This window comes from Eschrichtius robustus, chromosome 13 (genome assembly GCF_028021215.1).
Source record: "Eschrichtius robustus isolate mEscRob2 chromosome 13, mEscRob2.pri, whole genome shotgun sequence".
NCBI classification, from domain to species: Eukaryota; Metazoa; Chordata; class Mammalia; order Artiodactyla; family Eschrichtiidae; genus Eschrichtius; species Eschrichtius robustus.
In genome coordinates, this window is record NC_090836.1 from 41,939,159 (window position 1) to 41,952,900 (window position 13,742).

At 53.8% G+C, this 13,742-nt stretch overlaps 1 protein-coding gene and 1 long non-coding RNA gene across 2 annotated transcripts; one reads left to right on the forward strand and one right to left on the reverse strand.

Annotated features, from left to right (window-relative positions):
- Nucleotides 1-158: 158 nt before the first annotated feature.
- On the reverse strand, nucleotides 159-10,586 carry MCRS1 (microspherule protein 1). The gene is made up of 15 exons (XM_068561042.1): nucleotides 10,496-10,586; nucleotides 9,199-9,318; nucleotides 8,552-8,690; nucleotides 8,048-8,186; nucleotides 7,276-7,434; nucleotides 7,016-7,125; nucleotides 5,972-6,080; nucleotides 5,559-5,697; nucleotides 2,252-2,327; nucleotides 1,867-1,895; nucleotides 1,656-1,748; nucleotides 1,371-1,453; nucleotides 1,088-1,175; nucleotides 713-840; nucleotides 159-590 (listed from the first exon to the last, which is right to left on the reverse strand). The coding sequence occupies exons 2-15, from the start codon at nucleotides 9,206-9,208 to the stop codon at nucleotides 504-506; spliced, it is 1,389 nt and encodes a 462-aa protein (XP_068417143.1). The 5' UTR covers nucleotides 9,209-9,318; nucleotides 10,496-10,586; the 3' UTR covers nucleotides 159-503.
- A 192-nt stretch (nucleotides 10,587-10,778) lies between these two features.
- LOC137775304 (uncharacterized) lies at nucleotides 10,779-13,292 on the forward strand. Its single transcript, XR_011076000.1, has 2 exons — nucleotides 10,779-11,197; nucleotides 12,379-13,292. It is a non-coding gene; the product is annotated as an uncharacterized lncRNA (long non-coding RNA).
- The last annotated feature ends 450 nt before the right edge of the window (nucleotides 13,293-13,742 follow it).

Consider the following 13,742-nt stretch of genomic DNA (forward strand, 5'->3'; position numbering starts at 1 on the left):
CTCAGCCTGCTCCTCTGATGTCTCATCTCCCTCTGCAGGCTGGGGGACAGTGGCCTGAGGCCAAGGAGGGGTTCTGCTATCCCCTGCATGTGCCCCTGCCTCACCTGTCCCCACATTTTTTATATTAAAAAAATAAAATAAAAGAAACTACTTTGGAACTCAGTGCTTTGTATTTACAAAAGAAAAATAATAAAGGAAAAGTCTGAAGCTAATCAGCTGGAGACATGGAGCAAAGGTGGGAATCTGGGGGAAAGGGTAGGGGGCCTCTGCAGAGAGAGAAAGGGAGGGGCTCTGGCACTAAGGCAGCCTGAGGGTCCCAGCCTGAGGGTCCCTTTCCCAGGGCCAGCTCCGCCCGCCCGGAGAGGCTCAGATCAAGGGGCCAGGAGCTGAGTCTCCCACAGCCCCCTCTGGTTTTTCCAGGAGCCTGAGTTGCCAGCTCCAGGGGTCTGGGAGGGCAGGGGAAACTGAGGCCAGAGAGAGCCCATGGGTCCTGCTACTACTTCTCACTGTGGCGTGATCTTGGCAGCCTCGGCCCGAATAAGGGCAATGAGGTCCTGGTTGATGAGGAAGACGAATCGCAGGCTGGCAATCTGTGGGCGGGAGAGAAGGGTGGCTAAGGACAGAGGTGAGACTAGGGGCCGGGGCCAGGCCCAGACGCTGCCTCACCACACCATGGGGCTCATCCTGGCCTTTCCACCTCCCCCCAGCTCACCTCCACCACGGAGTTGTTGCTAAGGCGCCATTTGGAGCCACACAGCACAGGTCGTCCATCGATGTAGATGGGCCGCCGGCCCTCATTGGCAATGAAGAAATCACCGTTGTTCTTCAGCTTGATGACACCTATGGGAATAGAGAGGAACGGGGGTATGATGGGATGGGGGGAAGGCCAGAAGAGGGCCTGAAACCCCCATGTACCCTCTGCTTCCTGGGGCCACTAGAAGGCACCCAGGACTCCCAAGTTAGAGATCTTAAAATGCGAACTCCTCAGCCCCACCCAGTCCCTGAGGTTCCCACGGAGACCAATCCCCAGGGCTAGAGGGCAGCGAGAGGCTGGGAGCGACATCCTCACACTGCTTCCCGCTGGTACCTTGCTTCCGGGAGATCTTCCAGGCCGGACCCTCCAGAGACAGGTCCACGTCAATCTGGTTATCCTTGGTTGCTCTGCCTAGGGTGATCTGGGGAAATGGGGCAGGTGAGGGCTGGAACCTGAGGAATGGGGAGGAGTCCACACAGGCCCGGGAAAGATGAGAAATCAGGGACCAGACATAGAAAGGGCAGTGAGGGGAAGATCGACGGAGACGGGGAACCTAGGAAGGGGGAGGTAGGGGTGGGGACGGGGATGAGGACAGGGAAGGCTGGACCGGCCTCACCTCTCTCGAGCGCATCAGGTACCGCACCATGCGGCCCCGCAGCACTGCCAGGGTCTGGTTGTCAAAGTCCGGAGAGCTCATGCCTGGGGGAGAGCAGCTCATGTCAGAGAAGAGTCCACTCTCTAGAGCCACAGCATGGAAGGCAGGGAGCCAGGGCAAGATCCACTGAGGGAAAGGAGCTAGAGGTCTGGGAAATGAGGGTGAACCCAGCCAAGCAACTACAGGGGCTCAGGGAGGGGCGAAGGGATTTGGAGCATGACCCTGCTGGTCCCCTGGCCTCCTCACCTGTGATGCTATCTACTAGCACCTGCCACTTATGCAGTTCCTGTTCCAGCTGCCGAATCTCTCGTTTCTGGCGCCGGTCAGCCACTGTCAGCTCTGGGGTGGAGTGGGGTGGTAAGGAAGGACTCTCTGAGGTCACCAGCACCTTGTACTGTTTCTCTCTGTTCCAGCAGGAGCTCCCACCCCCTCACTGTCCCCACCAAGGCACACTCACCATGTTCTAGGACTTCATCTCGCATGTCCCTGGGGGGAAAGAAGAGAAGGATGAATCAGGCTCCAATTTGAGCTCACCTGCCATCACCATTAGGTGCTACTGGGCTCAGTAGGATCCCTCAGTCCCTCAGCCCAGTGGCCCCGTGGGCTGTTCCTCTGGCCTTAGCCTAGCTTCCCTCTCTAGGGTGGGGGTAAGGTACAACGGGGCGGGAGGGACGGAGAGGGCGCTTAGCAGGGAGACCAACAGCTACAACTGGAGCTCCAGGCCGAGTCTGGGCTGGGCTCCGTTCCCTGCAGCAGGAGAGGCAGGGCCGGGCAGCACAGGGAGCTCTGTCCTGGGGAGACACTCAGCTCTCTGTGCCCTGCCTGTGGCCCCAGCCACTCACTTGAGCTTACTGTCATCAATCAAGTCCTCTGCGTCGGAGAAATTCAGCACTTGGTCCCCCTTGGGCAGCGGCTGCACTGAACGAAGGAGAGAGGGAGGGTCAGCGCCAATGCTCCTACTCAACCACAAGCTGCTGAACAGACAAATGAACTAAGAGGACAAACTGTAAAGACAGCCCATGGGGACGGTCTCGTACTGAAATCAACAAAAGTTAACCTGATACAGGTAACAGCATGCATGCAGATCAGACTGCACGCTACTTTGGCACAAAGCATTCCTGGGGTTAGCTGGGGGGCAGAGGTGGTTCTAGAAAGGGAAGGGAATTAAAATTGACCTTTGGGGCTTCCCTGGTGGCGCAGTAGTTAAGAATCCGCCGGCCAACGCAGGGGACACGGGTTCGAATCCTGGTCCGGGAAGATCCCACATGCCGCAGAGCAACTAAGCCCGTGTGCCACAACTACTGAGCCTGCACTCTAGAGCCCGCGCTCCACAACTACTGAAGCCCATGTGCTACAACTACTGAAGCCCACGCGCCTAGAGCCCATGCTCTGCAACAAGAGAAGCCACTGCAATGAGAAGCTCGTGCACTGCAATGAAGAGTAGTCCCCGCTCGCCGCAACTAGAGAAAGCCCGCGTGCAGCAACAAAGACCCAATGCAGCCAAAAAAAAAAAAAGTTGACCTTTGCATGGCCTTTTCAGTGTGCGAAGAGTTCTCACTTACAAAGCCTTGAACTACGTAGGGAAGGCATTACTATTAGCTGCACGTTACAGATGAGGAAACAGATACAGGAGGAAGGGTTAAACTATGTGACTAGCTCAGGACACAGCCAGGAATCAAGGCCTGCTTTCCTGATTCCAAATCCAAACTGCCTCTTCTACCACATCACATGCTCCCAAACATTTTCTGCCACATTCGGCAAGGGGCTGAGAGGCACATGCCAGTCAAGTCTCACTCAGGATGTATCAGAAGGGAGCCTTAAGCCAGTGTTTTCAAATTGTGGGTCATGACACGTTAACAGGTCATGAAATTCACTTTATTCCAAAAAAAAAAAGAAAGAAAGGGAATGCAGTAATATCAGAATCCATCAGATGTATTCAGGATAAATATTGTTTCATGCAAGTTTTTCAGTTCTTTTCTGGTCAAAATGTAAAAGCGATTGGGGTCCCCAAATCTGAGAACTCCTGCCTTAGTGTCAGTTGTTCCCAGGACTGCAGCGTCTGCTCAGCAGCAGCTCTGACTAGCTAGTGAGACTGCTGGTTGAGGAGTCTGACAACCCCTGAGGTGTCATCACTGCCAGGGATGCGAGGGGGGCTGCACAGGAGCCACAAATGCTCCACCACCACCGCCCTCCACCTTAGTTCAGACTGTGGGGAGACGGGGTTGGGGCAGTCACCTCGCCAGAGCTGCCTGAATCCTACCAACCTAATATTCAGCTGACTTGACAGGTAAGCAGTGTATACTCCCTGTTCCTAGGGACTCCAAGCATGAAATAGCAAAGGAGAAGTCAAATATCCACATAAGACAACTCTTGAAGAGAAAAATTATACCTTTACGTTAACAAATATACACAATAGGGGCTTCCCTGGTGGCGCAGTGGTTAAGAACCCGCCTGCCAATGCAGGGGACACGGGTTCAAGCCCTGGTCCGGGAAGATACCACATGCTGCGGAGCAATTAAGCCCGGGCACCACAACTACTGAGCCTGTGCTCTAGAGCCCGTGAGCCACAACTACTGAACCTGCGTGCCACAACTACTGAAGCCCGCGCGCCTACAGCCCGTGCTCCACAACAAGAGAAGCCACCGCAACAAGAAGCCCGCACACCGCAACGGAGAGTAGCCCCCGCTTGCCACAACTAGAGAAAGCCCGTGCACAGCAACGAAGACCCAATGCAGCCAAAAATAAAATAAACTTATTAAAAACAAACAAACAAAAAACCAAATATACACAAGGCAACTTTTAAAATAGTGACAAAGGAGCTAGCTACAGCAGTAAAAATAAACTTTATCCAGTGTCTGTTCTCTCTGTGGGAGGTCAGTGATAGCTGAGCCTGAGGAAGCAGCAGAGATCTGGAATAAAGTGGGCTGCCCACTGGGCACTAAATTCAGAGATCCTGAGGAAGGAAAGATGGGGCCTCCCCTGACAAGATTTCCTAAAATCCTCTGGTAGGGGCTTCCCTGGTGGCACAGTGGTTGAGAATCTGCCTGCCAACGCAGGGGACACGGGTTCAAGCCCTGGTCCGGGAAGATCCCACATGCCGCGGAGCGACTGGGCCCGTGAGCCACAATTACTGAGCCTGCGCGTCTGGAGCCTGTGCTCCGCAACGAGAGGCCGCGATAGCGAGAAGCCCGCGCACCGCGATGAAGAGTGGCCCCCCACTTGCCACAACTAGAGAAAGCCCTCGCACAGAAACGAAGACCCAACACAACCATAAATAAATTAAGTAATTAATTAATAAAAAAAAATAATAAAATCCTCTGGTAGGAATCTTTTATTATCCAGAAGCTGCAGGACCTAGCGAGTAAGGTGACAGGCAGAACTGAAGCTTCATTTTCAGAACAGTATGAACAACTACATAGTAGCCAACATGCAATAATCTTTAGGAAGTAAAAGTAAAGTGTGCTTGGACTATGGAAGTCTGACCCTGAAACCCAAATCTAACTGAAGAGCTTCCTGCAGTTTAATCAGACTGCTTTCCTAATATCTGTTATTAGGAGAGTGAGAGTTTTGCTGGTGAGGGAAGAAAGGAAGCTTTCTGGCCCTAGGGAAAGGAGAAAGACAGGCGGCCTGGGTTAAAGTCCCTGCAGGAATTTGGGAATGGCCTGATGGCAGCCCCACAGCACAAATGCTTGGTGGAAGGAGAGGCAGTGAGAAGGAGTGTGGAGAGAGGGAAGGGGCAGAAAGCCTTAGAGAAAGTGGGTGGGAAAGGGGGAAGGGTGAGCGGTGAAGGGACTTCCACATTTTACTCATGTTTGAATGTTACTTGTGAAGAATGTATTATTATTTATGTAATGGTAAAACATGTCAAAAAACACAAAAAAGTCAAGAAGTGGGAGACAACTCTGCCATTTAGTCTTTTTGTTCAGGATTCTAGGCAATTTTGGCTACCCTCACCATGATCCTGAAGACCATTCCAGCCACTTTCTCTCCCTCTGGAAGGAAGTGGTTTTTGCTACAAAGAGAGGTGAACAAGACACTGGGGGCCACGGAGGGATTTGTTACAGGGCACCTGAGGGGAGCTGTGTCCAGCCCCCTTCACACTCACATACACGACGCACCCTCACTCTGCCAGCTCCTGGGCCCAGTTACCTGTCTGGTCCTCCAACAGGTAATACTGCTTCATGAGCTGCCAATGGGCCTGCAGAGCCTTGGCAGTACGGGCCAGGTAGAAGGCATCAGGGTGTCTGTGCAGCAGGTCCTGGAAGGTCTCCAAGGTAGGCTGGCTGGTCTGGAGGGCAAGAAGCACACTCTGGGCATCTGGGTTTCCCTGCTCCTGTCTCTGCCGTACCATCCGTGCCCCCTGTCCCAGTCCCCAGCAGGAGCTGGAAAAAGCGATAGCTACTGCCGCCCAGGAAGCCAGGCTTGGCTCTCCCTGAGGACCCGGTCCACAAAGGCCTTGCAGGTGTACGTGCGTCTCCAAGCAGTGGAGCCTCCCCGCAGTCAGTTTTCCAGGTTAGCCGGCTCCCGCCCTGCCCCTGAGCATTACCAGCCCTCAGCCTTACCGATCCCACTTTGCTCAGCAGCTGCTCTTCAGCCTTGCTAAACAGGGCCTTGCTCTGGATGGCGGCAATGGCCTCTGGGTGCAGCTGTCTCATGGCCTGGCAGGCCAGCCTGGGCAGGAGGGAGATAGATGGCAGGGCAGGGTTGAAGGAAGGGTGTCAAGCAATCTGGGGTTCCTACTTCTCCAAAGCCTGCAGGCCTTTGAGATCCAGAACTCAAAGATCCAGGCCCTCAACAGGAAGAGCCCAAGGCTTAGCACAGGACCTGTGACCTCGTGCATCTGCTGAAAACATTAACAGGCAACTCAGAAAACTCAGGTTCCTGTGTTCAACCCCGTGAAGAGGCTCAAGGGCACAGCCGCCTACAGGCCAGTCTGGAGGGAGATCCTGAGACCGGCTGCTGCTAGTGCCCCAAGAACTTTCTCCTTACTTGGCCAAAGCTGCCACCCACTAGCCACCTCCTCTTTCCCAAGCTGTGCCCTGCCCATTTCCTGGTATATCAGGGCTGTGGCTATAGCTTAAGTGGTGACAGGGGCTGTGGATTAGAAGATGGGTGTTAAGGATTCGACCAAATTCTGATGATGTCAAACGAAGTGACTGAGAAGGAAGAGTGTGTGTTGTGTGTGTGCATAGGTGTATTTGGACTGTTGGAGCTGGAAGAGGCCCTGGTGTTCTTCTGTTCCAACTCCTTCTTCTGGAGGAAGAAACTGCGGGAGGTCAGTGTGGGAAGGCTGGGAGGTGACCACCGCCCCAAACCACAATGCACACGGTGGTAGAACAGGGCTCCTGGCACTCATGTAGTGTTTTCTCTCATGCTACTTCCTTGGCTTCCAGGTCCTTGCTCCTGACATCCAGCCTGGATTAGCAGGGTTGGTAGCAGGAAGCAGCTTCCCCCTGAAGCCTGGCAGGTCTTCAGTATCATCTCAGAAGATACAAGGCCCCAGGGAGCCCTGCCTCCCAGGCCCCTCCCCTGTACAATTCTTTCTGTTCAGGAGCCAAATTCTGGTGTCCCCAGTACCACGCCACTGCTGGGGCCAGCCCACTCACTTGGAGATGACAGGATCGTAGAGCAGGGCGTACCAGCGCTCCTGGACTTCCCTCAGGGTGAAGCGGCAGCTGAACTTCACGCCCAGGTGGACAGATGTCAGGTCATTAGTCTGCAAGGCCCCAGAGTGGTTTGCTCCAGCCTTAGAGCTGGGAAGAACCCTCCCGTGCCACCTACAGGACACTGCCGGGCTAGATGGGGGGCTGGGAACTGGAGGCTGCGGGGGGAAGGCGAACACAACCCCTGTGGTGGGAAGCACTACCTGCAACACGGCATTGATGAGCAGGAGGTCGTCCGCAGGCTTCCAGCGGCCCAGATCCTTGGTCACCTGGAGTGGCTGTTTGCTCTTCTTCACACGTTTCGTGAGTCCAGGGGCTGGGGCTGGGCTGGGCGGCACAGGGGTGCTGGGGGCCTTGGACACCTGGGCAGAAGGCAGGAGCAGAGTGAGCTCATCAGGGCAGCTAGGGCTTCAGGCCTAGAGCTTCGCACACTGTGTGGCAGCTCCAGCCCCACCCAACAACAAACCACAGGCAGGGGGCTCAGCTTCCTAGTGCCCCTCCCTCCCCTTTCCCGCCCCCATCAAAGTACTTCTACACAGTCCTTGACCATATGGGGTCTTCTTTTTGCTGGTGGCGCCCCCCAACCCCAGCATGGAGGGTGGGTGGGGAGGATACCAGGAAAACACTCTTGCTGGTACAGCGTCTGGGGCCAGAGCAATGCCACCTGGGGGTTATTTTTACAGCCAGCAATGCTCGGAACAGGCTGTCTGCTCCCAGAATAGATGCACGCTCTATGCCTCCTACACAGAATGTGATACAGGATGCACTGACAGGGTGGTGATGGGTGCAGCAAGAAAAGCGGAGTAGTGAGGGATGGGATCCCAGGAGGGAGGCATCTGAGGTGGGCCGGGGCAACTTGATCCTCTCATAAGCCTCCTCTGCAGGGCTCTTGCCAGCTGGCAAAGGTTGTGGGGAAACACAAAATCTGGCACTGGCCCCCACCCCTCTCCATTCCCCACGTCTCCCAATCCTCACCTTCTTCTTCTCACTGGAGGAGGGTTCACTCCCCGAACAGCGCCCTGGTTCCACCCCACTGGCCCCCTTCGCCCGGGTAGAGGACTTAGCCAGGCTGCTCTCCACCAGCTCATCGTCAAACTTTTTTCTCTTGATGAACCTGAGAAGAGTCCTACCCAGTGAGCGCTCTGTGCCCCATCCCCAGTACCCACTCACACACACCCAGCTCCTAAAGTAGAGCAGGTTCCCAGCAGGCAGGATGCTAACTGCTCTGGCTCAGTGGGTGGGGCATGGAACTGCTATGCTCCACCCCTGAGATGACAGCATACTGCACCACAAAGATTTCCTGTCCAAGACCTAAGATCTCCCTCCCTTGCTCTCAGTCTCATGGGGAGGGACTTAGCAGGGACAGGAAAAGCACAAGGGTCTGCCAACAGTTGGGCCCCAGAGGGGCTCAGGGAGCCATTCCCAACAGGGGCGAAAGCATGCAGCAGTCTCAGTCTCTGGCCCTTCAAACCCTAGTACCTGGAGGAGCTTCTTCGTTTAGGGATGGTGCCCAAAGCCTGTGAGGAGGCCCGCTTCTGCCCTGCCAGTGACTCCTCATCCTCTGAGCGGCTGGCAGTGCCTGATGCCATCAGGGATGAATCTAGCAGCCCCTGAGAATCTAGAAAAAGAGAAGTGGTGAACCCAGGCCTCCTAAATGCCTAGCAGAGCCCTGAGCCTCTGCACATGGGACCCCTCCTCAGCCCCCCTTCCCCTACCAGCCCTCTTGGTCCCTCCCCTGCTTCCTTGACACTTGAAGTTTTAAGGTGGGAGTTCCTTGGCCATCCAGATCCCATCTGGGCCCAGACCTTCCACGCTGGGCAGTTCTCCCGGTGCCACGTGTCATGTCGTGCAGCACATGGTGCTCAGGTCAGACTGGTGATGCCGACACACCGGGCTCTGGGCATAACTGCTCCCTCTGCCATCAAAATGCAGCCATGCCAAAGAGCGTCAGCTCAACAGCAAGTCAGTCAATTGTGGCCTCTGCCGAGAGGTACGTGGGTGGTGCTGGCCCAGGGGGAGGTGGCAATGCCCAGCCAGGACCGAAAGACACACGTGCCAGGCACGGGGTGGAATCAGCAGATGCTTGGCGCCTGAGCGTTTGGGGAGCTGGCCCGGCCTCATACTACCTTTGTCCATCCTCTCACAGTCCCAAAGCCACTGGTTCCAAACCACAGGGCTAGAAGGAAGGGTCCCACAGGTTCATCCAAGGATTCTGACCAGGTGAGCTTAGAGGCTGAGAAGAGATTCTGCAAAGGAGAAATGAGGCTCCCTGAGGCTCAGGCTTCGAACTGGCCAGCCTCACCTCCTTATACTGGAACAGGTCCCCAGGATCCCATAAGCTAGGGGAAACACCAGGAGAAGAGACACAATATATTCTGCCAATATGACCCTGATAAACCAGTAGCCTTTCGAAGGTCACCGACATCTCTGAGACAGTGATAAAAGCTATGGACCCTAAAAAAATGTACACATTTTAGGAGGTTCACAAACCACTCTAATTCTACTCATAGCCCCTAGGTTAAGGGCCTTGACTATAAACTAGCAAGAAACAAGGGATTCTTGGCTCACTTTTTCTTTGTCAGCTGCCCATTCAGCTCCCCTCCCAGCCCAAAGCAGGGAAAAGGAAACGGAGATTGAACTCCAACCAGTCCATCTCACTTTTTTTTATTTAAAGCTCTGGCTGAAGATTTAGTGGGTGGTACCTCGTGGAAGCTAAAAAACGCGGCTTGGGAACTGAGCAAATATCAACCGCCCTGGGCGGCAGGGGCCCTCGCCTAAGTCCGGAGAACTCAGGTATTAGGGACTCTGCGGAGCGCGCCGCTTCGAAGAGTCCCGCCCCTTCTGACCAGGGCGTCTCTCCGCGCAGCGTTCCAGCCCTGCCCCCAGGTGCGCTCCTCGCGCCGTACCATTTGATACGGCTGGGAATCTTGCCACCTGGGGAGAGGGTGAAGGGCCCGATTCCGCGGGTAGACTGAGGCAGGGTCAGCGCCCCCTGCCTTCTCCGGCCCTCCGCCCCTCGTTCTCCCCGCAAGGGCACACCCACAGTAGGGGATTAGTCCAGGTCTGTTTCAGGGGCTCGGGATAGGAGTGGTGACGAAGTCAGCCCTGCAACTCAAAAGCAAAGCACCGAGTGAACCCCGATGCCCTCGCAGCCTTGGTTTAAGCCCCACGGGCCGGTGGCGGGGAAAGGGAGTCAACTCCCAGACCAATTCTCACCCCACCCTCGGCATGCCACCTTTGCGCATGCGTAACTTCTCGGACCAGATTCTGGCCCGGTCCGGCCCACGCATGCGCAGATTTTCGGGGCGCTCCCGGGGCGGGGCCCCAAACCTGGCGGGGTGTCGTCCCCGGCGGCACTCTGGGGAACTCCATTTCACCCCCAACTCTGCTCAGAACACTCAGAGGCGAACCGCGAGGTCTCACCATTCCTAGGCTGCCAGCTCCAACAACTTCTCCGCGGCGCCTGCAGCAGCCGCAGGGCCAAAGCCGGCTTCCGTGAGGCCCGTCTACTTCCGGGTCTACGAACTAAGGGCTGCGCAACCCCTTCCGGTTCGCCCCGGTAACGTGGGTAAGGGGGCGTGGCCGTGGTAGCGAAGGTGTCGCTGTTTTGTTAACAGCGGAAATTAAAGGCTTTCCCAATTGGGACAACATATAGGGAGGCATCAGGGATTATAGGATCCAGGTTGGTGGAAGTGATTAAAGGGAAAGGCGAGACTTGGGGCGGGATAGCCTGAGTAGCGAGATGAGGCAACGCTGGAAGGGGCGGGCCCGAGGGTGGGGCCGGGCGGCTGACTAGATTTCGGCTTCCGAATCTTGCAGCCTCCTGAGATATCGAGGACTCTTTGATAGTTTCTCAGGACCAATTATGGATTGTTTGATTCCACCAAAGGTTTTAGAGAAACTACTCTGTGGCGGGCCCTGTGCTAGGCACAATACGGGGAGATGATGTTGAGCTCCCTCCAGCCGGAGAGATGCATATAGAAGGGGCAGGGAGGTTGAGGTCTAAGGAACGGAGGGAGGGTTGTAGGCTGCGGTTCTATAAGGTAGAGGCCCTGGGAGAAGGAGTGCCCTTCCCATCAGCCCGACCCCACCTGGATTGCTGGAGGCAGCTGTGGGCCCCGGGAGGTAAGACGACCAAAGGAAGCACCTTCAGAGGAGAGTGCCCTGGAGATGGGAGGACAAAACTACAGGAAAAGTTGGGAGTTTGGGGGTGTGAGAGCTGTCTTGAGAAACCAGAAAGACTGTTCTCTAAAAGAGGGTTTCTATTTGTTTTATGCTTCCTTGGAGGGGCACAAAAGGGTAATAGCCTTAGAGAAACACACTGCGGCTCAGAATAAGAAAGATACAATTCCAAAGCTGTCCAGCAGCTAGGGTGGTCCCCTCAGTGGAGGTGTCAAGCACACATCACCTGGACATTGCCAGGCGATTCAAGTGTCAGATGGGAGGCTAGCCCTTCTGGGCCTGACAGTGTATGATAGCCTTCTGCTTTAAGAGTCCCCTGTTCATTTGTGATCTTGCTTAATGAGTATTAACCTATTTTATTTCCCCTGAAAGACTGTGTTTTCTGATACAAGGTGTGATGGACTATACTAGATATAGCATAGTAGCTATACTAGGTGAGAGTTATCAGGGAGGTCTCTAAGGAGGTGACAATTGAATTGAGATTTGACAGCTGATAAGGGACCAGTTAGGCAAAGAGCTGGGGTAAGATGACCTAGTCAGAGGGGACAGCATAACTCCAAAGCAGAAAAGAACTTGGTGAGTTTGAGGAGGAGGAAGGAGTTTAGTGTGGCTGGAACAGGATGATCAAGAAAAAGAGGGAGGGAGATGAGAATAGAGAGGTCATCAGGGCAGATCACATTAGGCCTTGTAGTTCATGGTATAGATTTTGTTCTTTATTCTTTTTTTAAACAATTTGATTGATTGATTGATTGCCATGCTGCACAGCATGCAGGATCTTAGTTCCCCCACCAGGGATCGAACCCATGCCCCCTGCAGTGGAAGCACAGAGTCTCAACCACTGGACCCCTAGGGAAGTCCCCTTGGCCTTTATTCTTAATGCATTAGAAAGCCCTTAAAGGATGGCAAGCAAAAGCATCCATCCTGTGATATGATTTAATTTTTTAAATAATCCCTTTGTCTACTTGTGGAGAACGGATTGTAGGGGGGCAAAAGAGGAAGGAGAGAGATCAGATGAAGAGGCTATTGTAGCAATCCAAGTGAGAGAGGTAAACTCGGGTGGTTTAGCTGGGTTGTGGGGGCAGTGAAGACGGACAGAAATAGTGACTTCGATGTATATTTTGCAGGTGGAACCACAAGGGCTTACTGATGGATTGAATATAGGATATGAGAGAAAAGGAAGAATCAAGGATAAGATCTAGAATTTTGGCCTGAGTACCTGGATGGATATGCGACAACCCCCCCTCTTTAGAATATATCCAGAATCTGGTCATATCTCATCAGCTCCAACGCTATTTCCTGATCCAAATACGCTGGATTCACCTTCTCTCACCTGGACTATTGCAAGAGCTCCCTAACTAGTCTCCCAGCTTTCATCTTTACCGCCTCTCCTCCAATTTCTTCACAGCAGCTAAAAGAAATGGAAATCCACTCATGTCAAGCCTCTGTTCAAAATCCTCCATCATCCTTGGAGTAAAAGCTCATGAGGTCACGACCTCATCTCCTGCTCCTCTCACTTGGTCTTTTAAAAGTTTCAGGGCTTCCCTGGTGGCACAGTGGTTAAGAATCCGCCTGCCAATTCAGGGGACACGGGTTCGAGCCCTGGTCTGGGAAGATCCCACATGCCGCGGAGCAACTAAGCCCGTGAGCCACAGATACTGTGCCTGCGCATCTGGAGCCTGTGCTCTGCGACGGGAGAGGCCGCGACAGTGAGAGGCCCGCGCACCGCGATGAAGAGTGGCCCCCGCTTGCCACAACTGGAGAAAGCCCTCGCACAGAAACGAAGACCCAACACAGCCATAAATAAATAAATTTATTTAAAAAAAAAAGTTTCAGTCCCCATCCCCTGCATTCTGTATCCCTTCCCTGCTTTGTTTTTTCGTTAGCATTTATTTTCTCCTAATGTGTGATGTAATTTACTTATTTTTTTCCTGTTTATTATATGTCCCCCAGCAGTAGAATATAAGCTCTATGAGGGCAGGGGGGTTTGTCTGTTTTGTTCACTGCTATAGTAGGTACTTAATAAATATTTGTTGAATAAGCATGTTAAATAAACCTAGGGGAAAGGGGAAGTCTGTGGGAGGAGGAGGTTTGTATAGGCGCAGAAATGAAGAGTTCTGTTTAGACATGTTAAGTATGAGATGCCTGTGAGGTATTCTGGTGGAGGTGTTGAGTAGAGAGGTGGGCACACTAGTCCAGTCAGGGAGGAGACCTGGGCTGGAGATATACATTAGGGAATCATTCTCATGAAGATGATGCCAATGCCTAGGGAGAGAGTATAGACAGAGAATAGGAAGGTCCAAGACCCATGCCTGGGGCACTCCAACATTTAAGTTAAGGTAGAGGAGGAGCCAGCAAAGGAACAAAAAGAAGAGTGTGGATAAAAAGAAAAGTTAGCAATGGCACCAGTCATCTAACCTCCAGTTAACTGTCCCTGGCTCCAGGGTAATCTTTCACAGTGCAGCACTATCCCTGGGATAGACGTGGCTTA

What these genes read in the sequence shown, in the direction of transcription:
- MCRS1 (XM_068561042.1), bottom strand. An exon ending in TCATCAATGCCGTGTTGCAG is followed by an intron (nt 7,126 to 7,275) that starts GTAGTGCTTCCC and finishes GGGGCCTTGCAG; the next exon opens with ACTAATGACCTGACATCTGT. An exon ending in ATTGATGACAGTAAGCTCAA is followed by an intron (nt 1,896 to 2,251) that starts GTGAGTGGCTGG and finishes CTTTCCCCCCAG; the next exon opens with GGACATGCGAGATGAAGTCC.